We start from the raw sequence: 26,127 nt of genomic DNA on the forward strand, positions 1-26,127 counted from the left end.
AATAAATGCATATTTTCATTTTTCTGTTTTCATTCAGATTATTTTCTGAGGATGCGGAATCTCATATGATTCACTTGCTCTTCAGGACATAGTTAGAGGATCTTTTTTTCGAAAGCTCTTGATTCCTCACACAAGGGTCACCTTTTTTAGGTTTCCAGATAGTTTGTGTCACTGTCTTTGTCTCTATCAGACAAGGGATAATTCTATTGGGTTCCGTCTGTCGGTACCTTTAGTCTCTATTATTTCCTTCAGTTGCTATATATGCACAGAAGTTTTAGGTCTTATGGCCACAGCATTGGATTCAATTCCCTTTGCTCATTTTCACTAGAAAGAACCTTTCCAGTCTTTTATGAGTGTTGTTTCTTCTAGAACATGGTTGGAGGATCAATTTACCAAAAAGTTGGTTGATTCCTCAGACAAGGGTAACCTTTTTAGGTTTCCTGATAGATTCAGTGTCCTTGACTCTGTCTCTGACCAATGACAGAAATTGGTTTCAGCTTGTCGAAACCTTCAGTCTCAATCTTTCCCTTCGGTAGCCTTATGCATGGAAATTCTAGGTCTTATGACTGCTGCATTGGACGCGGTCCCCTTTGCTCGTTTTCACATGCGACCTCTTCAGCTCTGTATGCTGAACCAGTGGTGCAGGGATTATACAAAGATATCTCAATTAATATCTTTAAAACCGATTGTACGACACTCTCTGACGTGGTGGACAGACCACCATCGTTTAGTTCAGGGGGCTTCTTTTTGTTCTTCCAACCTGGACTGTGATTTCAACAGATGCAAGTCTGACAGGTTGGGGAGCTGTTTGGGGGTCTCTGACAGCACAAGGGGTTTGGGAATCTCAGGAGGTGAGATTACCAATCAATATTTTGGAACTCCGTGCAATTTTCAGAGCTCTTCAGTCATGGCCTCTTCTAAAGAGAGAGTCGTTCATTTGTTTTCAGATGGACAATGTCACAACTGTGGCATATGTCAATCATCAAGGAGGGACTCACAGTCCTCTGGCTATGAAAGAAGTATCTCGAATTCTGGTATGGGCGGAATCCAGCTCCTGTCTAATTTCTGCGGTTCATATCCCAGGTATAGACAATTGGGAAGCGGATTATCTCAGTCGCCAAACATTACATCCGGGCGAATGGTCTCTTCACCCAGAGGTATTTCTTCAGATTGTTCAAATGTGGGGACTTCCAGAAATAGATCTGATGGCTTCTCATCTAAACAAGAAGCTTCCCAGGTATCTGTCCAGATCCAGGGATCCTCAGGCGGAGGCAGTGGATGCATTGTCACTTCCTTGGAAGTATCATCCTGCCTATATCTTTCCGCCTCTAGTTCTTCTTCCAAGAGTAATTTCCAAGATTCTAAAGGAGTGCTCGTTTGTTCTGCTGGTGGCTCCAGCATGGCCTCACAGGTTTTGGTATGCGGATCTTGTCCGGATGGCCACTTGCCAACCGTGGACTCTTCCGTTAAGACCAGACCTTCTATCACAAGGTCCTTTTTTCCATCAGGATCTCAAATCCTTAAATTTGAAGGTATGGAGATTGAACGCTTGATTCTCAGTCATAGAGGTTTCTCTGACTCTCTGATTAATACTATGTTACAGGCTCGTAAATCTGTATCTAGGAAGATATATTATCGAGTCTGGAAGATTTACATTTCTTGGTGTTTTTTTCATCATTTTTCTTGGCATTCTTTTAGAATTCCTAGAATTTTACAGTTTCTTCAGGATGGTTTGGATAAAGGTTTGTCTGCAAGTTCCTTGAAAGGACAAATCTCTGCTCTTTCTGTTCTTTTTCACAGAAAGATTGCTAGTCTTCCTGATATTCATTGTTTTGTACAAGCTTTGGTTCGTATAAAACCTGTTATTAAATCAATTTCTCCTCCTTGGAGTTTGAATTTGGTTCTGGGGGCTCTTCAAGCTCCTCCGTTTGAACCTATGCATTCGCTGGACATTAAATGACTTTCTTGGAAAGTTTTGTTTCTTTTGGCCATCTCTTCTGCTAGAAGAGTTTCTGATTTATCTGCTCTTTCTTGTGAGTCTCCTTTTCTGATTTTTCATCAGGATAAGGCGGTGTTGCGAACTTCTTTTAATTTTTACCTAAGGTTGTGAATTCTAACAACATTAGTAGAGAAATTGTGGTTCCTTCATTGTATCCTAATCCTAAGAATTCTAAGGAAAGATTGTTGCATTCTTTGGATGTAGTTAGAGCTTTGAAATATTATGTTGAAGCTACTAAGAATTTCCGAAAGACTTCTAGTCTATTTGTTATCTTTTCCGGTTCTAGGAAAGGTCAGAAGGCCTCTGCCATTTCTTTGGCGTCTTGGTTAAAGTCTTTGATTCATCATGCTTATGTCGAGTCGGGTAAAACTCAGCCTCAAAGGATTACAGCTCATTCTACTAGGTCAGTTTCTACTTCCTGGGTGTTTAGAAATGAAGCATCGGTTGATCAGATTTGCAAAGCAGCAACTTGGTCTTCTTTGCATACTTTTACTAAATTCTACCATTTTGATGTGTTTTCTTCTTCTGAAGCAGTTTTTGGTAGAAAAGTACTTCAGGCAGCTGTTTCAGTTTGATTCTTCTGCTTATAATTTCAGTTTTTTTCATTATAAGATTTAAACTTTATTTTGGGTATGGATTATTTTCAGCGGAATTGGCTGTCTTTATTTTCTCCCTCCCTCTCTAGTGACTCTTGCGTGGAAGATCCACATCTTGGGTATTCATTATCCCATACGTCACTAGCTCATGGACTCTTGCTAATTACATGAAAGAAAACATAATTTATGTAAGAACTTACCTGATAAATTAATTTCTTTAATATTAGCAAGAGTCCATGAGGCCCACCCTTTTTTGTGGTGGTTATGATTTTTTTGTATAAAGCACAATTATTCCAATTCCTTATTTTTTATGCTTTCGCACTTTTGTCTTATCACCCCACTTCTTGGCTATGCGTTAAACTGATTTGTGGGTATGCTGAGGGGTGTATTTATAGGCATTTTGAGGTTTGGGAAACTTTGCCCCCCCTGGTAGGAATGTATATCCCATACATCACTAGCTCATGGACTCTTGCTAATATGAAAGAAATGAATTTATCAGGTAAGTTCTTACATAAATTATGTTTTCGCACGGAATATACAGGTCTCCAATAGGAATGCAAGGTACCCCAAATATAAAATGGGTACCTTGCATTCAAGCTTCAGTGTGCGGCATCGACTGCATGAAGAGGATCCTCCACGCTAAATGGCTCCGCAGGCGCCGGTCCTGTTCCGCGGCCACCTCCGCTCCGCCATCGCCCTGGATGAAGATGTTGCTGTCTGGAAGAAGACCTTCACCGCCGAACTTCAGGAATTGTGAGTACCTATTTTGGAGTTAGACTTAGGCTTTTTTATATATATTTTTTTTTTAGATTAGGTATTTTTATTTGTTTTAATGGGCTGCAAAAGCGCTGATTGCCCTTTTAAGACCAATGGCCATACAAATGACCCTTAAGGGGCAATGGGTAGCTTAATTTTTTTTTTTAGTGTAAAGTTTTTTTTATTTTGGGGGGTTTGGTGTTAATTTTTATTTTTGAGGTAAAAGCTGTTTAACTTAAGGTAATGCCCTACAAAAGGCCATTTTAAGGGCTATTGGTATCTTAGTGTTAGATTAGTGGGTGTTTTTATTTTGGGTGGGCTTTTTTATTTTAAATTTATTTATTTTAATTTAATCTAAGTTGGGGGTTTTTTAAGTAATGTTAGGATTTTTTATTTTAATTTTAACTTAGTATTTTTTTATTTTATGTAATTGTGGTTAATTTAGGGGGTGTCAGGGTAGGGGGCTTAGTGATTAAATTAGTTATTTGTGTTGTGGTGGGGGATAGCGGTTTAGAGGTTAATAGGTTTATTTAATTAGTAGCGATGTGGGGGGCCGGCGGTTTAGGGGTTAATAGGTTTATTTTATTAGTAGCGATGTGGGGGCAGCAGTTTAGGGGTTAATAGTTTTTTTTAGGTGTCAGCGATGCGAGGGCGGCAGTTTAGGGGTTAATATTTTTATTTAGTAAATAAGATAGAAATCCAGCACTCAGACCCAAGGTGTGTGCAAGCTAGCACAGGATCACTGCAAAGATCCAAACAGTATCCAAAATCTTCAAAGAATGCAGCAGCACCACTTCTCATATAAAAAGTTCCTTTATTAAACACATAGTAGGAGCAGGTAAAAATAGAACGACGTTTCGGGTGGTTATCCCTTAGTCATGTTCACATAGTGTTTGTTAGACTTAATCACCTTTAAATAGCCATCAGTCAGGTGAGACCACACCTTTCCACTTAATTACTTAGGTATACATTTTTCTTAACCTCTATTGCCATCTAGTGGTCTAACCTATATCAAACATACAATTTTATTTTACAAAAAATATTTTTGTTGAAGAGCAGATATCAAAATGTCAAAATATAAAATTAAATGCCAGAAAAGGAATTATATAAAGATAAAAATCTTTTACTTTACAGGAATACACTTAAATCAAGTTCCCTATTCATACCATTGGGAATTAAGCAATCTAATTTATTAATCCAAAATGCCTCACGTTTTTTGAGAAGCAATTCTCTATTGCCACCACGTCTAGGGCTCTGTATGTGATCTATTATTTGGAATCTTAATTGTGCAATAGAGTGACCTTTACTTAGAAAATGGTGGGCAACTGGGGCCTTTAAATCTCCTGTCCTGATATTGGATTTATGTTGGATTATTCTGTCTCTCACCCTCTGAGTCGTCTCTCCAATGTAAATAAGCCCACACGGACATTTGATTAAATATATAACAAAATTGGCATTACAATTATAATAGCCCTTTATTTTAAATTTCTGTCCCGTAAGGGGGTGGATGAATAAATCAGATTTTATCATGTTATTACAACTGGAGCAATTAAGACAAGGGAAACAGCCATTCCTCTCTGAAGTAATGTACCCCAATCTGGATTTCTTACTGGAGCCCACGTCAGCCTTAACAATTTTATCTTTTAAACTAGGAAGTCTAGTGTAGGCTGGCATAGGTGGTTGGCGGAATGCTAGTACCTCAGGGTTACACTCACTTAAAACATGCCAGTGCTTCTTAATGATCCTTTGTATTTCTGAACTGCAAGAATTATATTCAGACACAAATACCATCCTGTCAGGGTCCTTTCTCTTATAGGTATTTCCAGTATTAACCCTTTCATCAGGTAGCTGTATCACCTTATCAATAGTCTCCTGAATCAAATCAGGGGGATAACCACGCTGCACAAATCTAATGCCCATCTCCTGTAATCTCTGCAAAGCCAAGGCCTTGTCTTTCACTATCCGCTTTACTCTCAGCATTTGACTGTAAGGTAAAGATTTCACCAAAGCAGGTGCATGGGCACTAGAGAAGTGTAGGAGGCTGTTCCTATCAGTATCCTTTCTAAATATATCTGTTTTTAGAAGGGAACCATCTTTATAGATTTTAGTATCAAGGAAGTTGATAGACTCTTCACTCCAAGACATTGTAAATGTAATACATCCTGATGCCCTGTTCAATTCACTCACAAATTGTAGTAGGGTTAAGAAAAATGTATACCTAAGTAATTAAGTGGAAAGGTGTGGTCTCACCTGACTGATGGCTATTTAAAGGTGATTAAGTCTAACAAACACTATGTGAACATGACTAAGGGATAACCACCCGAAACGTCGTTCTATTTTTACCTGCTCCTACTATGTGTTTAATAAAGGAACTTTTTATATGAGAAGTGGTGCTGCTGCATTCTTTGAAGATTTTGGATACTGTTTGGATCTTTGCAGTGATCCTGTGCTAGCTTGCACACACCTTGGGTCTGAGTGCTGGATTTCTATCTTATTTTCTGGATTACTACTGCTATTATCCTTGCACCTACCCTGTCATGGAGGACACATTGGATTCTCAAGGAGCAAAGGTTTTTGCATACACAGATGTTGAAGCTGCCAGAATCACTACCCTGGTAAGGGGCTCTCGTGACTTTCTGAGGACACCACAGACAGAAGTCAATATGAATAACTATGAGAGACTTGCTAAAAGAAATATGTCTTATCAATTGCATGCATCTACTTTGGCAGAATACTACAGAATTAAACGCATCCCTAGAGGGTTGAGGATGAGTACAAGACCAACACTTCTATCAAGCAATAAAGATTATTGCACTAAATTTGAACAAATTTTGAACAAATGTTCGCTGGACTTAATCGTACTCACGGTTGAGTATTTACAGATGGCCATTGATGCCCAGACAGACGAAATTAAGGAGGTGATAGCAAGCCTCAAACAGTCCGCATGAGATCTTGACATCGACAAATCTATAAAGGAAATAAATATGAAGATTATAGAGCTGAAAAAAGAGCTTGAAAATAAGAAGCGGATCAAATTCAACCGTGATGAGAACGATAACCTTACCGGAGCGGTTTACAGGTGGACCCGGGACCCGACCGGAAGTTCAAGAAACGTCACTTCCGGTGCGGCTCGTCGACGAGAACGGAGGTCACAGAAGACGGCTAGCGGCTCTGACAGCACCATGGAATCCACTTCAGGGGATTCAGATGTCGGAGGAGACGGGGCGGTAGGAGGCATCACCGCAAAACCAATCCACAGCAAGGTGTCACAGGTACCGCCAAGGAAGACACGCCGGGCGAACAAACACTAGTGTTGAACATCTCTAAGGTAGAACTCTCAAATGCCCAATACAAGGTGTTGGAGAAGGGACTTTCTTTTTGCAAACAAGATCGTTGTAATTGGTTTAAATTAGATCAGGACCTTTACAAATTTAATAGAAATCTTAAGCTAAAATCCTTTTTTTCCAATGCTAATGATGGGTTTAAAAGTCAATTGAAAAATGTTTCTACCCCTGACGATTTAGCTATTAAGAGTCTTGGACTGAAAAATAAGTATTGATGTATTCATGAAATTAGTTAAATCTGATTTGGATAACCTAAAGAAAAAATACTGTAAGAAGAAATTACGTTTTTTGCCTAATATGTCTAAAGAAGATGGTCAAGCCTTACAAGCAATTTGCAATAATAAAGAATTGATTTGCAAACAAGCTGATAAGGGCGGAGCCACAGTTATTTTGGATAGGGGGTACTATATTGGTGAAATTAAAGCTCAATTAGCTAACACAGATGTATATATGCCATTAACCTCAGACCCCTCATCTAAAATTGCAGCAGACATAAAAAGATGCATACAGAGAGCATTCCAGAATGGAATTATTGATAATGAAACTAAAAATTATCTTATTAAAGAGGAATACACTATACCAGTGCTTTACACTCTCCCAAAGGTTCATAAAAATCTGGGGACCCCCCTGGACGTCCCATAGTGGCGGGTTCTGACTCTATCTTTACAAATATATCCATATACCTTGATAGACTGTTGAGACCATTTGTAGCTCAGGCTATATCTTTTATTAAAGACTAATGATTTTTTATCTAAGATTGAAGGTCTGCCAGGGAATATGGATAAATGTATTTTGTATAGCTTGGACATTGTTAGCCTCTACACGTCTATACCACACAGTAGTGGGTTAGATTCTATTAAATATGCTATTGGTAAAAGTAATAGGTTCACTGCTATGCAACAGCAATTTATTATAGAGTTAATGGAAATTATTCTGCACTGTAATTATTTCCTTTTTGAGGATTCTTATTTCTTACAAAAACAAGGAACTGCTATGGGGTCCAACGTCGCCCCTACCTATGCCAATATTTTTATGAGTATTTTCGAGGAGAAATTTGTATATGAAAATGAGCTCTTCATTCTATGTGGCGCCACCTGGTGGCGTTACATAGATGACATATTTGGCATTTGGTGAGGTGACGTTGGATCCCTACAACAATTTGTGAGTGAATTGAACAGGGCATCAGGATGTATTAAATTTACAATGTCTTGGAGTGAAGAGTCTATCAACTTCCTTGATACTAAAATCTATAAAGATGGTTCCCTTCTAAAAACAGATATATTTAGAAAGGATACTGATAGGAACAGCCTCCTACACTTCTCTAGTGCCCATGCACCTGCTTTGGTGAAATCTTTACCTTACAGTCAAATGCTGAGAGTAAAGCGGATAGTGAAAGACAAGGCCTTGGCTTTGCAGAGATTACAGGAGATGGGCATTAGATTTGTGCAGCGTGGTTATCCCCCTGATTTGATTCAGGAGACTATTGATAAGGTGATAGAGCTACCTGATGAAAGGGTTAATACTGGAAATACCTATAAGAGAAAGGACCCTGACAGGATGGTATTTGTGTCTGAATATAATTCTTGCAGTTCAGAAATACAAAGGATCATTAAGAAGCACTGGCATGTTTTAAGTGAGTGTAACCCTGAGGTACTAGCATTCCGCCAACCACCTATGCCAGCCTACACTAGACTTCCTAGTTTAAAAGATAAAATTGTTAAGGCTGACGTGGGCTCCAGTAAGAAATCCAGATTGGGGTACATTACTTCAGAGAGGAATGGCTGTTTCCCTTGTCTTAATTGCTCCAGTTGTAATAACATGATAAAATCTGATTTATTCATCCACCCCCTTACGGGACAGAAATTTAAAATAAAGGGCTATTATAATTGTAATGCCAATTTTGTTATATATTTAATCAAATGTCCGTGTGGCTTATTTACATTGGAGAGACGACTCAGAGGGTGAGAGACAGAATAATCCAACATAAATCCAATATCAGGACAGGAGATTTAAAGGCCCCAGTTGCCCACCATTTTCTAAGTAAAGGTCACTCTATTGCACAATTAAGATTCCAAATAATAGATCACATACAGAGCCCTAGACGTGGTGGCAATAGAGAATTGCTTCTCAAAAAACGTGAGGCATTTTGGATTAATAAATTAGATTGCTTAATTCCCAATGGTATGAATAGGGAACTTGATTTAAGTGTATTACTGTAAAGTAAAAGATTTTTATCTTTATATAATTCCTTTTCTGGCATTTAATTTTATATTTTGACATTTTGATATCTGCTCTTCAACAAATGTGATTGTTCTCTTTTTTAAAAAAAATATTTTTTGTAAAATAAAATTGTATGTTTGATATAGGTTAGACCACTAGATGGCAATAGAGGTTAAGAAAAATGTATACCTAAGTAATTAAGTGGAAAGGTGTGGTCTCACCTGACTGATGGCTATTTAAAGGTGATTAAGTCTAACAAACACTATGTGAACATGACTAAGGGATAACCACCCGAAACGTCGTTCTATTTTTACCTGCTCCTACTATGTGTTTTTATTTAGTGTCGGCGATGTTGGGGCGGCGGATTAGGGGTACTTAGACTTTGTTTTTTAAACTTATGTCTATAAAAGAAAAATGTATATTGATGTTGACAGAAAGCTTTGAAAATGTTCTTTTTTTGCATCTGTTTAGTAAATTTGTTGCGTAAACGTCACTTATGTATTTGGCCTTGTGCATATCGCTATATGTATTTTATTAAAGGAGAAGCATGTTACGTAACACCTTCCGTGTGGATAATAAATTGTACCACAAAGAAAAAACAATTCTTACCATTTGCTGAATTTGCATGGTTTGCGTAATCTTCTTCTCTTCTTCTGCTCTTCTCATTTTCTCTTTTTCATGGGTAATAAACAGGTTGTCTGCTTCTTTTATGGCATAAAGCTCTTGCTTAGCTTTGAACTTCTGCTCTCTCTCTTCCTGCTCTTTTTTGTGCCTCTATTGAAATAAATATTTGCATTATATCTTCAGTTAACAAAATAGGACTTACAATAACTGCTAAATCAGAATAACTTGCACTCATGCTCCTTCCTTTACTTTATTCTAAAAACAAAGTTATAAAAGTTACATCTTATTGAAAGCTCCAGAGAAGCAGATTTCTTTTTAATACTTGCTGGAATTGCAGGTCAATAAAAGCATTATGGTATAAGAAGTTTCAAACATTTACAACTTGTAGAAATCAATCTACAGCCCCAATTCCAAAATAATTGGGACAGTATGGAAAATGCAAAAAACAAAAAGCCATTTGAAAATTGCATAAAATGTTTTATAATTGCTTAACTCTATAATTTTGCTAGCACAATTCCCAGGCTTTCGCAGAGGTTACCAGGGAAACACCCCATGAAAAGATCATTGTATTTCCTCTGCTTTGACCATTTAGAACCTGATGTAAATGAATGATCTACTTATCTAAGCAATAACCATGTAGCAGGGTAACAAGAGCGTCAACCTTAATTATGATGTACATTTGCAAGAAAAAGTGTGTGATTTCTGCATCAGTTATTCACAAAATGTGCTCTGATCTTCATCTACGTCACAATTATAGACAAACACAAACAGCTGTTTTATTATAGATCTTCAGTAACCATTCAAAGTGCAGGCTGGAAAAACTAGGTGAACCCTTAAATTTAAGTTAATTTGTAGATCCTCCTTTAGCAGCAATAATCTCCACCAAACATTTCCTGTTGCTGCTTATACTTGCACAACATTGAGCAGGAATTTTGGCCTATTCTTTCCTACAAATCTATTTCAGTTCATCAATATTTCCGGGTTGTCTTGATTGCACAGTCCTCTTCAGGTTATGCCACAGCACCAACATCAACTTGGTTAAAGGGATATGAAACCCAATTTTTTTTCTTTCATAATTCATATAGAGCATGATATTTTAAGCAACTTTCTAATTTACTTCTATTATCATTTTTTCATTCTCTTGGTATCTTTATTTAAAAAGCAGTAATGTAAGCTTAGGAGCATTTTTGGTTCACCAGCCTGGGTAGCACTATCTTAGCCACCAATAAGCAATCGCTACCCAGGTGCTGAATCTAAAATGGGCCGGCTCCTAAGCTTACATTCCTGCTTTTTAAATAAAGATACCAAGAGAAGAAAGAAATATTGATAATAGGAGTAAATTAGAAATTTGCTTAAAAGGAAATGAAACCCATATTTTTTTCTTTCATGATTTAGAAAGAACATGCAATTTTAAACAACTTTCTAATATACTTCTATTATCTAATTTGCTTCATTCTCTTGATATCCTTTGCGGAAAATAATATCTAGATAGGCTCAGTAGCTGCTGATTGGTGACTGCCCATAGATTCCTCATGTGATTGGATCACCAGTGAGTATTGCTATTTCTTCAACAAAGGATATCTAAAGAATAAAGCAAATTAGAAAGTATAAGTAAACTGGAATGTTTTTTTAAAACTAAATCTTCTACCTGAATCATGAAAGAATTTTTTTGGGTTTAATGTTCCTTTATAATTGCATGCTCTAGCTGAATCAAGAAATGTCTTTCTTTCTGGGAATAGAGAGTCCACAACGTCATTCCAATTACTAGTGGGATATTCAACTCCTGGCCAGCAGAGAAGGCAAAGAGCACCCCAGCAAAGCAGTTAAAGGGACAGTCAAGTCCAAATTTTTTTTTCATGATTTAAATAGGGCATGCAATTTTAAACAACTTCCCAATTTACTTTTATCACCAATTTTGCTTTGTTCTCTTGGTATTCTTAGTTGAAAGCTAAACCTAGGAGGTTCATATGCTAATTTCTTAGACCTTGAAGACTGCCTCTAATCTGAATACATTTTGACCACTAGAGGGCATTAGTTCACATGTTTCATATAGATAACATTGAGCTCATGCACGTAAAGTGACCTAGGAGTGAGCTCTGATTGGCTAAACTGCATGTCTATCAAAAGAACTGAAATAAGGGGGCAGTCAGCAGAAGCTTAGATACAAGATAATTACAGAGGTAAAACGTGTATTATTACAACTGTGTTGGTTATGCAAAACTGGGGAATGGGTAATAAAGGGATTATCTTTCTTTTTAAACAACAAAAATTCTGGTGTTGACTGTCCCTTTAAGTGTAACTTCCCATACCCATAATCCCCAGTCATTCGGCCGAAGGAAAATAGAAAAAGAAGAAACACAAGGGTGTAAAGGTGCCTGCGGTTTACAAAAAAAAACCCTGCAGAATTATAATAAAAAAGAGGGTGGGGTTGTGCACTCTCCATGCCCGGTAAGAGAGAAATTTATCAGGTAAGCATAAATTTTGTTTTCTTTCCTATGGCATGGAGAGTCCACAATGTCATTCCAATTACTAGTGGGACTGGGAACCAAAACCCAAGCTAGAGGACACGGAATGAACAGGGAGGATGAACAAGGCAGAAGGACCTAAACAGAAGGCACCACCGCTTGAAGAACATTTCTCCCAAAAGAGGCCTCAGCTGAGGCAAAAGTACCAAATTTGTAGAGTTTGGAAAAAGAGAGGACCATGTTGCTGCCTTACAAATCTGTTCCACAGTAGCTTCATTTCTGAAAGCCCAAGAAGAAGAGACAGCCCTAGTGGAATGAGCTGTAATTCTCTCAGGAGGCTACTGTCCAGCAGTCGCATAAGCAAAATTAATCATACTTCTCAACCAAATGGAAAGATTAGCAGAAGTGGCCTTCTGACCCTTACGCTTTCAAGAGAAAACAACAAACAGGGCAGAAGATTGCCGAAAATCTTTAGTAGCTTATAGGTAAAATTTTAGAACTTGCACAACATCCAAGTTATGCAAAATACATTCTTTATGAGAAGAAGGATTATGACAAAAAGAAGGAACAACAATTTCCTGATTAATGTTTCGATCCGACACCACCTTAGGGAGAAACCCCAATTTAGTATGAAGGACCACCTTATCTGCATGAAAAATAAGGTAAGGGGAAATCACACTGCAGAGCTGAAAGCTCAAAAACTCTGCAAGCGGAAGAAATTGCAAGGAGAAACAAAACCTTTTTATATCAACAACATGCATCGGCTCAAACGGAGCCTGCTGCAAAACTTTAAGAACTAGGTTAAGGCTCCAAGGAGGAGCAACAGGTTTAAACACAGGCCTGATTCTGACCAGGGCCTGAACAAAAGCTTCAACATCTGGTAAATCTGCCAGACGTTTGTGCAAAAGGATAGACAGCGCAGAAATCTTACCTTTCAGAGTACTGTATGACAAACCTTTCTCCAGGCCATCCTGAAGAAAAGATAAAATTCGGGGAATCTTCACCCGACTCCAGGAAAAACCTTTAGCTTCACACCAAAAAAGGTATTTACGCCATATCTTATGGTAAATCCTACGAGTAACAGGTTTACGAGCCTGAAGCATAGCATCAATGACTGCTTCCGAAAAACCACGTCTAGACAGGACTAGGCGTTAATTCTCCAAGCAGTCAGCTTCAGAGAATCTAGATTTGGATGGAGGAATGGACCCTGATTTAGAAGGTCCTTCCTCAGAGGTAACCTCCAAGGTGGAAAAGATTACATCTTTACCAGATCCGCAAACCAGATCCTGCAAGGCCAGACAGGAGCTATTAGAATCACAGAAGCTTTCTCCTGCTTGATACGAGCAATGACTCGTGGAAGGAGAGAAAACGGATAAAACAGGTATGCTAGCCCGAAATCCCAAGGAACCGCCAGAGCATCTATCAGGGCGGCCTGAGGATCTTTTGACCTTGAACCGTACTTTGGAAGCTTACCGTTTTGACGAGACGCCATCAGATCCATCTCCGGAACCCCACACCTGAGGATTATCCTGGAGAACACTTCCGGATGGACAGCCCACTTGCCGGGATGAAAAGTCTATCTGCTCAGAAAATCTGCCTCCCAATTGTCCACTCCTGGAATGTGGATGGCAGATAGGAGACAATGGTGAGCTTCCGCCCACTGCAGAATGTGAGTCACCTCCTTCATGGCCAAGGACGAAAAAGAGAAAGTCTGGCCCCCACCTGATCAAAAATCGGGTGGACCCTTTATGCTGATTTAGAGTCAGCGGAAGGCTTCTTGTTTTGTTTTCCCTTATTTCAAGGCTGGCTGGATTTCCAAGTGGACCTGGATTAGTCTGGCTTGGAAGAAGAGGAGGAGGACTTCTGTCCTTTAAAGCTACGAAAGGAACAAAAATTAGAAGTCTGTCGACCCTTAGGTCTATTCTTCTTGTCCTGAGGTAGGAAAGATCCCTTTTCCTCCCATAATTTCTGAAATGATTTCCGCCAGACCAGGACCAAAGAGAGTTTTACCCTAATAAGGTAAAGCCAAAAGCTTGGCCTTTGAAGATACATCAGCCGACCAAAATTTTAACCACAGAGCTCTGCAAGCTAGAACAGTGAAGCTAGACATCTTTGCTCCCAGTCTAATTACCTGCATGTTGGCATCACAGATAAAGGTATTGGCCAGTTTAAGAGCTTTGACCCTATCTTAGATCTCCTCTACTGTAGTCTCTTCTGATATCAGATCAGACAGGGCATTGCACCAATAAGATGCTGCTCCAGCAACCATGGCATTACTTGCCGCAGGTTGCCACTGTAATCCTTGATGGGTGTACATCTTTTTTAATGAAGCCTCTAGCTTCTTATCCATCAGATCCTTAAAAAAAAAACTATCCTCTTTAGGAATGGTAGTTCTTTTAACCAGAGTAGAGATAGCTCCCTCTATTTTAGGCACAGTGTGCCATGAGTCCCGAATGGAGTCAGCAAAAGAGAACATCTTTTTAAAAACAGCGGAAGGGGAAAAAAGAACCCCTAGCTTATCCTATTCCTGAGCTATAATTTTAGGCATCTTGTCTGGAACAGGAAAAACATCCTCAGACGTTGAGGAATCATAAACTCTATTAAGTTTAGAGGACTTCTTGGGGTTGACAGCAACCGAAGGTTCAGAGTCGTCCAAAGTAGTTAGAACCTCCTTCATAAGCAACCGGAGATGCTCAAGCTTAAATCGCAAATTAATTTAATCATATTCAGAAATGTTTTCCCCCTAGTGTCAGAGTCTGAGATCTCATCTTCAGAAGCTACTAAGGTATCCTCCTCAACAGACATTTGAGAAAGGTTGACCAGCGCAGATTTAGAGGGGTCAGAAACCTTACTAGCAGACAAATGTTTAGATTTCCTCTTACACTAACCCAAAATAGGGAAAGCAGACAAAGCCGCAGATACTGCAGAAGTTATCTGTGCAGCAAAATCCCCTGGTAAATAGACACCCCCAGGAGATTGAGAGGAACTAGAAGGCAAAGAATTAGAAACAATTGAAGCTTGGGAAGTTTGAGGAGAAAGCTGAGGCATGTCATGCACAGCAGTATCCTAAGAGACACTTGGCTGAGAAGGGAGTAACTTGTCTTTGAATTTTAAATCTTAGCTAAGCATGAGGAACAAAATTGCATAGGCAAAACAATTTGCGCCTCTAAACATAATAAACATTTATCATTAGAGATAGACTGATCCTGTTCTGAGCCCATAGTAGGTCTGCACGATTAACCGCATATTCGGCTTTAATCCGCGATTAATCGCCTCGGTTTAAAAACCGTGAGAGTACGTGATTTTCTGGGAAAAAAAATTCTTTAATCTTAATGAAAACGTAGGCGGAGAGGGAAGATGAGAGGCGGACCAGAGTGCGGCCGTGGGCGGACCTGAGAATGCCCGCGAAACGGCCATTTTTGCAGAGAATTCTGAGTTTGTGGCAGCAACTAGCTTTCATCCTGCAGTCAGCTGGTATTGTGTGCGTGGTACATAAAATTCAAGATGAGTTCTGAAGAGCTGTCCGTGTCCAACAATAACAACGATGATGATGAAAATGATGTTGATGTTGCTACAGAATTGTTGGTGCCAAAGAAAAATTCAACATCAGTTGTATGAGAGTATTTTGGATTCAGAAAAGAGGATGTGAAACAGAACCAAGTAATCAGCAAAACTTGTGGAACGAGTGTTGCAGCAAAACGAAGTAACACATTAAACCTGTTCCAGCACCTTAAACAGCGGGCATAAGGAAATCTTTGAACGATGTATGTAAAAAAAAAAAAAAAACTGGTAGAGAAAAGACAACACAAACAAGCTGTGAATCTAAAGTTGAGCAGCAGCAACCAATTATAAAGGCATTTGCAAATACAGCACCATATGGGAGGATGACCTCAAAAAGGCATAGAGAAATAACCAACGCTATTGCATATTATATATGCAAAGACATGGTGTCTGCATACACACGCCTAGATTTAGAGTTCTGCGTTAGGGTTCAAAAGCAGCGTTAAGGGGTCCTAACGCTGCTTTTTAACGCCCGCTGGTATTTAGAGTCAGACAGGAAAGGGTCTACTTTCTTTCCGTGACTCGAGGCTACCGCAGATCCCCTTACGTCAATTGTGTATCCTATCTTTTCTATGGGATTTGCCTAACGCTGGTATTACGAGTCTTGGAAGAAGTGAGTGGTAGAGCCTCTACCGACAAGACTCCAACCGCAAAAAAAAGTCTGTAGTTAAGAGTTTTATGGGCTAATGCAGGAACATAAAGCTCTTAACTACTGTGCTATAAAGTACACTAACACCCATAAACTACATATGAACCCCTACACCGAGGTCCCCCCACATCGCAAACCCTATAATAATTTTTTTAACCCCTAATCTGCCGCTCCGGACACCGCCGCCACCTACATTATCCCTATGAACCCCTAATCTGCTGCCCTTAACATCAACGACACCTATATCATATTTATTACCCCCTAATCTGCCCCCCCCCCCGTCGCCGCCACCTACCTACACTTATTAACCCCTAATCTGCCGATCGGACCTCGCCACCACTATAATAAATGTATTAACCCCTAAACCGCCACACTCCCGCCTCGCAAACACTATAATAAGTTGTATTAACCCCTAATCTGCCCTCCCTAACATCGCCGCCACCTACCTACAATTATTAACCCCTAATCTCCCGCCCCCAACGTGGCCGCTACTATAATAAAGTTATTAACCCCTAAACCTAAGTCTAACACTAACCCTAACACCCCCCTAACTTAAATATAATTCAAATAAAACAAACTAAATTTACTATAATTAAACAAATTATTCCTATTTAAAACTAAATACTTACCTATAAAAAAAACCCTAATATAGCTACAATATAACTAATAGTTACATTGTAGCTATTTTAGGATTTATATTTATTTTACAGGCAACTTTGTATTTATTTTAACTAGGTACAATAGCTATTACATAGTTATTAACTATTTAATAGCTACCTAGTTAAAATAATTACAAAATTACCTGTAAAATAAATCCTAAGTTACAAATACACCTAACACTACACTATCAATAAATTAATTAAATAAATTGCCTACAATTAGCTAAACTAAAATACAATTAAATAAACTAAACTATAATACAAAAAAAAACAAACACTAAATTACAGAAATTAAAAAAAATTACAAGAAGTTTAAACTAATTACACCTAATCCAAGCCCCCTAATAAAATAAAAAAGCCCCCCAAAATAATAAAATGCCCTACCCTATTCTAAATTACAAAGTAATCAGCTCATTTACCAGCCCTTAAAAGGGCTTTATGCGGGGCATTGCTCTTATACCTGTAAATAAAAATACAATACAATACAATACACCCCCCCAACATTACAACCCACCACCCACATACCCCTACTCTAAAACCCACCCAAACCCCCCTTAAAAAACCTAACACTAACCCCCTGAAGATCTCCCTACCTTGAGTCGTCTTCACTCAGCCGAGCCGAATTCTTCATCCAAGCGGGGCAGAAGAGGTCCTCCATCCGATTGAAGTCTTCATCCAAGCGGGGCAGAAGAGGTCTTCCATCCGATTGAAGTGTTCATCCAAGCGGCATCTTCTATCTTCATCCATCCGGAGCGGAGCGGCAGCATCCTGAAGACCTCCGACGCGGAACATCCATCCTGGCCGACGACTGAACGACGAATGACGGTTCCAATCAGCCAATAGAATGCGAGGTCAATCCGATTGGCTGACTGGATCAGCCAATCGGATTGAACTTCAATCTGATTGGCTGATTGAATCAGCCAATCAGAATTTTCCTACCTTAATTCCAGTTGGCTAATAGAATCCTATCAGCCAATCGGAATTCAAGGGACGCCATCTTGGATGATGTCATTTAAAGGAACCGTCATTAGTCGTTCAGTCGTCGGTCAGGATGGATGTTCCGTGTCGGAGGTCTTCAGGATGCTGCCGCTCCACTCCGGATGGATGAAGATAGAAGATGCCGCTTGGATGAAGACTTCAATCGGATGGAGGACCTCTTCTGCCCCGCTTGGATGAAGACTTCAATCGAATGGAGGACCTCTTCTGCCCCGCTTGGATGAAGACTTCAATCGGATGGAGGACCTCTTCTGTCCCGCTTGGATGAAGAATTCGGCTCGGCTGAGTGAAGACGACTCATGGTAGGGAGATCTTCAGGGGGTTAGTGTTAGGTTTTTTTAAGAGGGTTTGGGTGGGTTTTAGAGTAGGGGTATGTGGGTGGTGGGTTGTAATGTTGGGGGGTGTATTGTATTTTTATTTACAGGTAAAAGAGCTGATTACTTTGGGGCAATGCCCCACAAAAAGCCCTTTTAAGGGTTGGTAAAAGAGCCGATTACTTTATAATTTAGGATAGGGTAGGGCATTTTATTATTTTGGGGGGCTTTTTTATTTTATTAGGGGGCTTAGATTAGGTGTAATTAGTTTAAACTAGCAGACAAATGTTTTTTTTCCTGTAATTTAGTGGGGGTTTTTTTTTGTATTATAGTTTAGTTTATTTAATTGTATTTTAGTTTAGCTAATTGGAGGTAATTTATTTAATTAATTTATTGATAGTGTAGTGTTAGGTGTATTTGTAACCTAGGTTAGGATTTATTTTACAGGTAATTTTGTAATTATTTTAACTAGGTAGCTATTAAATAGTTATTAACTATATAGTAGCTATTGTACCTAGTTAAAATAAATACAAAGTTGCCTGTAAAACAAATATAAATCCTAAAATAGCTACAATGTAACTATTAGTTATATTGTAGCTATATTAGGGTTTATTTTATAGGCAAGTATTTAGTTTTAAATAGGAATAATTTATTTAATTATAGTAAATTTATTTCGTTTTATTTAAATGATATTTAACTTAGGGGGGTGTTAGGGTTAGGGGTTAATAACTATTATAGTAACGGCGACGTTGGGGGCAGGAGATTAGAGGTTAATAATTGTAGGTAGGTGGCGGCGATGTTAGGGAGGGCAGATTAGGGGTTAATACAATTTATTATAGTGTTTGCGAGGCGGGAGTGCAGCGGTTTAGGGGTTAATACATTTATTATAGTGGCGGCGAGGTCCGGTCGGCAGATTAGGGGTTAATAAGTGTAGGTAGGTGGCGGTGACGTTGGGGGGGGGGGATTAGGGGGTAATAAATATAATATAGGTGTCGGCGATGTTAGGGATAGCAGATTAGGGGTTCATAGCTATAATGTAGGTCGCGGCGGTGTCCGGAGCAGAAGATTAGGGATTAATAATATAATGCAGGTGTCAGCGATAGCGGGGGCGGCAGATAAGGGGTTAATAAGTGTAAGATTAGGGGTTTTTAGACTCGGGGTTCATGTTAGGGTGTTAAGTGTAGACTTAGAGAGTGTTTCCCCATAGGAAACAATGGGGCAGCGTTAGGAGCTGAACGCTGCTTTTTTTGCAGGTGTTAGGTTTTTTTTCAGCCAGCTCAGCCCCATTGTATCCTATGGGGATATCGTGCACGAGCACGTTTTTCCAGCTTACCGCTACCGTAGGCAACGCTGGTATTGAGGGTTGAAGTGGAGCTAAATTATGCTCAACGCTCCATTTTCTGAGGCTAACGCAGCCATTCAGACAACTTGTAATACCAGCGTTAGCTTAAGGGTGCGCTGGAAAAAAAAGGAGCGTTAGCACCACGGGTCTTTACCGACAAAACTCTAAATCTAGGCGACAGTTAGTAAAAAGGCTTCAAAAGAATGATACACACACTCGACAAGAGATACCAAATGCCATCTCGCAATTACTTCTCAGTAGTTGCAATCCCAGAAAGGTATGCAAAATGCAAAGCTATAGTTGAATCTGAGATAAATGACTGTCCAATAAAACATGACAATGTTGTGTGAACTTGTATGTCATAAGACCTAACAACTGGCTAGTGGCTACTATTTAATCACATCACAGGCATCAAATTTATTGTAACTATTTTTTGTTTTGTATTTGTATGCTCAAATAGTGTATTGGACATTGATAAACATGTACATTAAGATTCTGTAGTGTTAAATAAATTGTTTAATGCTAAATGAAGGTGTTATAGTCATTTTTAATAAAATCGCGATTAAATTGCAATTGCGTTTTTTTTTTTTTGTTTTTTTTTTTTAAAAATCGCAATTTTTTTTTGTGGTCATATCGCCCAGCCCTAGTCCATAGCTACCGTAATTAGTCCCCACTAAATCCTATTAGAATGAGAATACAATTATGAACAAAATTATATTAATTTGATCCAAAAAATAAATATGGGAAGATTTTTAACACAGTGATGCAATTTTTTTTATAAACCTCTAAGACCCAAACTCAGATAAGCATTTGTCTGAGGCTACTACCGTGACCGGAGTCAATATCCCACTAGTAAGAGAGCGAGACTCTTTTTCCTCTACCGAGCAGAGATCCTTTCCTCTCAGTGAATGATCCGATCAAGTCTGTAAAGTCAACACTTTTAAACTCACAACGCTCCGCTCTAACACAGCGGAAATGCGGAGGTCACGTGAGCGGCCGAAAAATAACAGCGCCACAATTAATAAGCATGCGTTTGAGAAAAACGGCCCAAATAAAGTAACCTGCACAACAAATTAATTTCATCAGACTTCAACGTTAAAGTAAATATGAGCAAAACTAAATAAAAAATCCCTTGCCAAATAAACTAAGGGGAAATGTCAGCAAGCTTTATTAACCCTTAAGTCTCTCAAACTGTCTAATTTATAAAGTGCCTGTAGTCTGCCAAATGTATTGACCCTGTTGCCAATAAAGTTGCCCCTGAATGTACCTTTAACCATATAAGGATAAACTGAGTCCCAAAGATATCCACTTGAGGGTTAACTTCAAAAGTTCTGTCCTTCAGTACCTAGAAGGCAAAAGCTGTGGACCTGTGGATCCAGCTGCAGGGCAAATAACAGCTACTAAGGTGTGAACGGTACTCCACACCCTGTCAGGGACCTGTAGTAAAAGAAAGAACAGAGTAACCAACCTTGGCTTTCTGCAAAGGGGTAGCAAAAGTGTTAGAAGTAAACCAAAGACAACCTCGTCGCCTTCTAACTGCTAAAAGCCACCACTACTCTTACTAAAGAGATTGACATGGATACAGCTAGACCCCAATCCTTGCTTGCAGGGAAAAGTACTCATAAAAAGGATTAAATATCTTCAGACACCGTCTTTGCTCATCCTCCATTGACAGAGGCAATGAGAATGACTGAGGATTATGGGTAAGGGAAGTTGCACTTAACAGCTTTGCTGGGGTGCTCTTTGCTGCTGGCCAGGATTTGAATATCCCACTAGTAATTGGAATGACGTTGTGGACTCTCCATGCCATAGGAAAGAAATTGGGTTTCATATCCCTTAAAGGGCAGGACTCTGCTGTTCCAAAACTCAAATCTTCTTTTTCAACCATTCTTTAATTGATTTACCTGTGTGATTTGGTTAATTGTCTTGTTGCATTACCAAACCTCTCTTAAGCTTGAGGTTTATGGACTGCATTGTAATTGTCTTGTCACAAAATCTTGAATTATTTGTTCCCTTGATGATTGTAAGGCATTCGGGACCTGAAGCAGCAAAGCAACCCCAACCCTTCCACCACACTTCCCAATTGGGATGCAGTGCCCTTTTTCCTCTCATTTTTTGTCTCATCTGTCAACAGCACATTTTCCCCAAAGCTTTATGGAACATCATGGTTGCCTTGGGAAAAACAAGATGTGCTGCAATGTTTTTTTACACAGCAGTGATTTCCTTCATGGTGTCCTTCCATGAACTATCTTATAGTAGACACAGGAAACTCAGTTTGTAGGGTTTTCTGGAGGTCTTTTGCTGTTACCCTTAGGTTCTTTCTCAACTCTTTCAGGTTTGCTCATTGTGCCCTTGGAGTGATCTTTGCAGGACATCCACTCCTAGGGAGAGTAGCAACAGTCCTACATTTTCCCCATTTGTAGACATTTTGTCTTATTGTAGATTGATGAGCACCCAGGTCTTTAGCAATCCTTTTCTAACCTTTTCCAGGTTTGTGCATCTCCATAATGCCTCTTCTAAGGTCCTGTTAAAGTTGCTGGGATCAAGGTATATGGTTCACACTAACTAATCTTTCTTGAAAAGAACATATTTGTCAGTAACCAGGCATTGTGCGCTTTTATTTAAAGGGCAGGGCAGAAATCCAGGTAATTCCAAAGGGTTGACAAACTTTTTAATGCAACTGTATGTACTGCAGCCTCACTAGCTGAAGTACAAAAAGCACCAATTTTAAACATTACAGGAGTAGCATTTTTTTTCTATGCTTTGTTAATTATTTTATATAGGATTTGAATATAACACATTTATTTCAAATTAAGTATCTATGCTCACCATAGCTAGCCTGTGCTCTGTGATTGCCTTTATGTCTGCCTTCAATTTAGCTTCTTTTTCTTCGCTTTCTTTTTTGTTCTTTGATTCTAATTCAGTAACTGCATTGCGGATACGCTCATCTTCATCATCCTGTTGCTCTTTTAGTTTTGCTGCCAGATGCTCAGTGATTTGATCTCTACGCTCTACAGTAAGTCTGCACAACAAAATCAAGTTATTAAAGCACAACAAAATGTGTTGTATAACCTTAAGCTAACAAAACGCTGGGAATTCAAAAATGTTTGGGATATGTATAAGACTTATAACTAAATAAGATTACACTACACAAGGAAATAGAGGACTAGATAGGCCTTCTAATTTGTACCTCAAATTCTATGGTAATAAACAGACAGATACATAATTACAAGTGACTGAATACTATAAATCAGAAGAATGTGATCTAGAGAGGTTTTAGTGACTACAAATGTATTTAAATCATAAAGTTGTCAGCAAAGTTGTAAAAATGGTGGCTTTGCAATTCTGTAAACAAAATTGTGGAACCTAGCTCCTTAGAAAGCTCATACATTCACCCAGAATAGTACAACTGAACAGTTTGATTTCTTTCTTAAGTTGGTGAGAGTCCACAATTCTTTACTGAAGGAAATTCCTTACCTGGCAACCACGAAGAGGCAAAGACACCCTACACCAAGAGGTTCAATATCCCTCTACTTTCCTGACCCCCACAGTATTTATTTGCCTCACTTAGGAGAAGGTGAATATAGAGATACTCAGGATTTGATTTAAGAATTGCAGGATAGTATTTCTGTGGTGTGCTAGATAAGAGGCGCTGGTTCTTTGTTGTTCCCTGTGAACTTCTTTTCTTTAACTTTCTCCCTCAGTTGTCCTCTGAGGGAGAAAGGTAAAGAAAAGAAGTTCACATGGAACAACAAAGAACCAGCGCCTCTATCTAGCACACCACATTCATTTACACAGTGCTTGGGAGAGACTGTGAGACGGCTGCAGTTCTAAACTGTTAAGTAAAGTATTCACCCATATTGTACACCTATTGTATATTAAGGATAGTATTTCTATTTCCCCTCCTAAGGTGAAATCTGGGAGAGAGGGATGTAGGAGAGTAATGGTTGTGCAATTTAAATCTCTTGCAGGAGTGGTGGTCACAAACCTGATTAGGGGTTGCTGGGACCGTTTCTTTTTCACCTCTTGCTATCTGGCCAAGCTGATGTACTCCCTCAGTATATCCTCTACTGCAGGGTTCTTAAAACCAAGGGTCAGGTGAGTGGTGTGTGTGTTTACAAGCATAAAAATAGTCGCAAAGGTAGGTGGTATCATTGCACTGGGCCTTGTGAAAGAAATCTTTGAAGAACCCTGCTCTACTGTATGTACAGTACTGGATGGACGATCTACTGCATCTTCAGGCTGAAATCAGGGTAAGAGCAGAGAAGTGGGCAGCTACAGGGTAAGAACCTGCATCCTCTCACAGCCCTCAGGCTATTAGTAGGCACACTAAGTAGTGTACATCATAGCTGACATCACTCAAGCCTATCTCAGACTTAGGCATACAACCACAGATGTCAGATAAGTATCCTGTAATGTTCACTCATAGGAATGTTAGGCTAACTTTAAATTAATTATATATTTTGTGAGGTGCACTGTTATTTGCACTGTTGCTCTCTTAAAAGCATTGTCCCTTAAGGTGTCCCACAATTGATTTAAACCTTTTACAGGTTGCGGTTATTTTAGCTGCAGAGAGGGAAAGGATCATCTGCAGGTCTCTAGGACTAAGGGGGGAGCACTGCCTAGTACTGGGGTATATCACAGTGCACGCAGCATAAAGTAGTTCTGAACACAGTACGGAGTAAATTTCCTCTTTCAAATACTTGATTGTGCAATCTCCCACAGTGTAGTCTGGCAGCAGCCATCTTCCGATACAGTCACACCGAGAGTATGGGGCGGAGGTGTTGTTGTGGGAGATTTACCCGTTTACTGGTTCACAATAATTTTTGGTAAATGTACAAAAAACAATATGACCACTGTTATATAATGCTATCTGATGTTACTGTACTGGGCTCCTTAAAGGGTTACTGATATCTTTATAGAAAGCCTGTTATTTCTACTTTATTTTGCCTAACATATTTATAGAATAGTCGTAGGTCTAAAAATGTTATTACAAGGGATATTGTGCTTCTTCATTTCATTGATGGGTTAGACCCTTTAGGGGGTAGATCCACAGATTTTGTTTTTCCAATAAATAAATGTATGCTTTGCAAATTGGTCACTATTTGTCCTCCAGCTCAGCTTTGCAGTACTCAATTGTCTACAACTACTATTGTTTCCCCAGTTTATCCCCTGCCAGTGTATACTACTCAGAGTGGCGTTACTGTTTTTCCCCCCAGATTTTCAAAATCACTTAAAGTCCTCTATTTCTAAAGTTATGACAATTATGCCGCCTTCAAGTAAGCATAAATCTGTTTCTTCAAGTTTCTCTACTAGAGGTGATGCACCTATGACTTCTGCGGCTGCCAAGCCAGTTAAGATAATGGACTCTCACAAGTCTTCTTCTCTTTCTGAGGGTGAATGGTCTTCTGAGGAATTATCCTCAAGTTTGGATCAGGAATCTGAGGAGTAGTCCTTTAATTGTAAGCTAGAGCATTTACGTTCTTTTGTTTTGAAAACTTTAGGGGTTCAGGACCCTAAGCCTGCTGAGGATAATGTTTTAAAGCAATTGGATATTATCTTCAAATCCAAATCTAAGTCGGTTGATGTTTTACAATTCCTGTTCTGATCTCTGAATTAGTTACAAGGAATGGGACAAACCTGTGGTTCCATTTATTTCTTCTAAATTTAAAAGACTATTTCCTATTCCAGAGTCTCATTTGGAACTTTGGTAAACCATTCCTAAGGTGGACAGAGGAATCTCTACCTTAACTAGAAGAATCATGATCCATTTGGAGGACAGCACTTCTTTCAGAGAACCTATCAATAGTAGGCTAAAAGGTTCCCTCCAGGAAGGTCTTGCTGCAGGGGGGGTCTGCTGTTCCAACCAGCTATGGGTATAACTTGTGTTGCAGGTGCAGCAACTCTTTGGTGTGATTGGCAGCTTTTGAAAGGAAGGTTCTTAGGGCTGTAGATCCTGGTAAATAGGTGCCTGCCTTTCCTTTTTTTCATTTTGGTCTAACAAATTGTTTTGTGGACTCCACAGCTTAAGAAAGAAAAACAAATGTATGCTTACCTGATAAATGTATTTTTTCTAGACACGTTGAGTCCACAGAATCAATTACTGTTGGGAATATCACTCTTGGCCAGCAGGGGGTGGCAAAGAGCACCACAGCAAATCTGTTAAGTATCACTTCCCTTCCCACAATCCCCAGTCATTCAACCGAAGGAAAAAGGAGAGAAAGGAAATAACACAAATTGCAGAGGTGCCTGAGGTTTAGGCAAAAAACTGTCTAAAAAAAAGGAGTTGGCCGTGGACTGTTAGGAATCAATACCCATGCTAGAGGATACAGATGATTAAGGAGAGACAAGACAGGTAACCTAAACAGAAGACACCACCGCTTGAAGCACCTTTCTCCCAAAAGAAGCCTCAGCCGAGGCAAAAGTATCAAATTTAGAAAACGTATGCAAGGAAGACCAAGTCGCAGCCTTCCAAATCTGTTCTACAGATGCCTCATTCTTGAAGGCCCAAGAAGAAGAAACAGCCGTAGTGGAATGAGCTGCGATTCTCTCAGGGGGCTGCTGTCCAGCAGTCTCATATGCCAAACGAATAATACTTCTCA

At 39.3% G+C, this 26,127-nt stretch overlaps 1 protein-coding gene across 2 annotated transcripts in view; it reads right to left on the reverse strand.

Annotated features, from left to right (window-relative positions):
• Positions 1 to 26,127, reverse strand: part of CFAP210 (cilia and flagella associated protein 210) — a 131,655-nt gene that overhangs the window by 15,512 nt on the left and 90,016 nt on the right. For both annotated transcript variants that reach the window (XM_053698411.1, XM_053698410.1), the window contains 2 exons: positions 22,355 to 22,547; positions 9,525 to 9,689 (listed from right to left, as the gene is read on the reverse strand). In XM_053698411.1, coding sequence (XP_053554386.1) covers positions 9,525 to 9,689; positions 22,355 to 22,547 — 358 coding nt within the window. The remainder of the gene's footprint in view (positions 1 to 9,524; positions 9,690 to 22,354; positions 22,548 to 26,127) is intronic.

This window comes from Bombina bombina, chromosome 1 (assembly GCF_027579735.1).
Source record: "Bombina bombina isolate aBomBom1 chromosome 1, aBomBom1.pri, whole genome shotgun sequence".
Classification (NCBI taxonomy): Eukaryota; Metazoa; Chordata; class Amphibia; order Anura; family Bombinatoridae; genus Bombina; species Bombina bombina.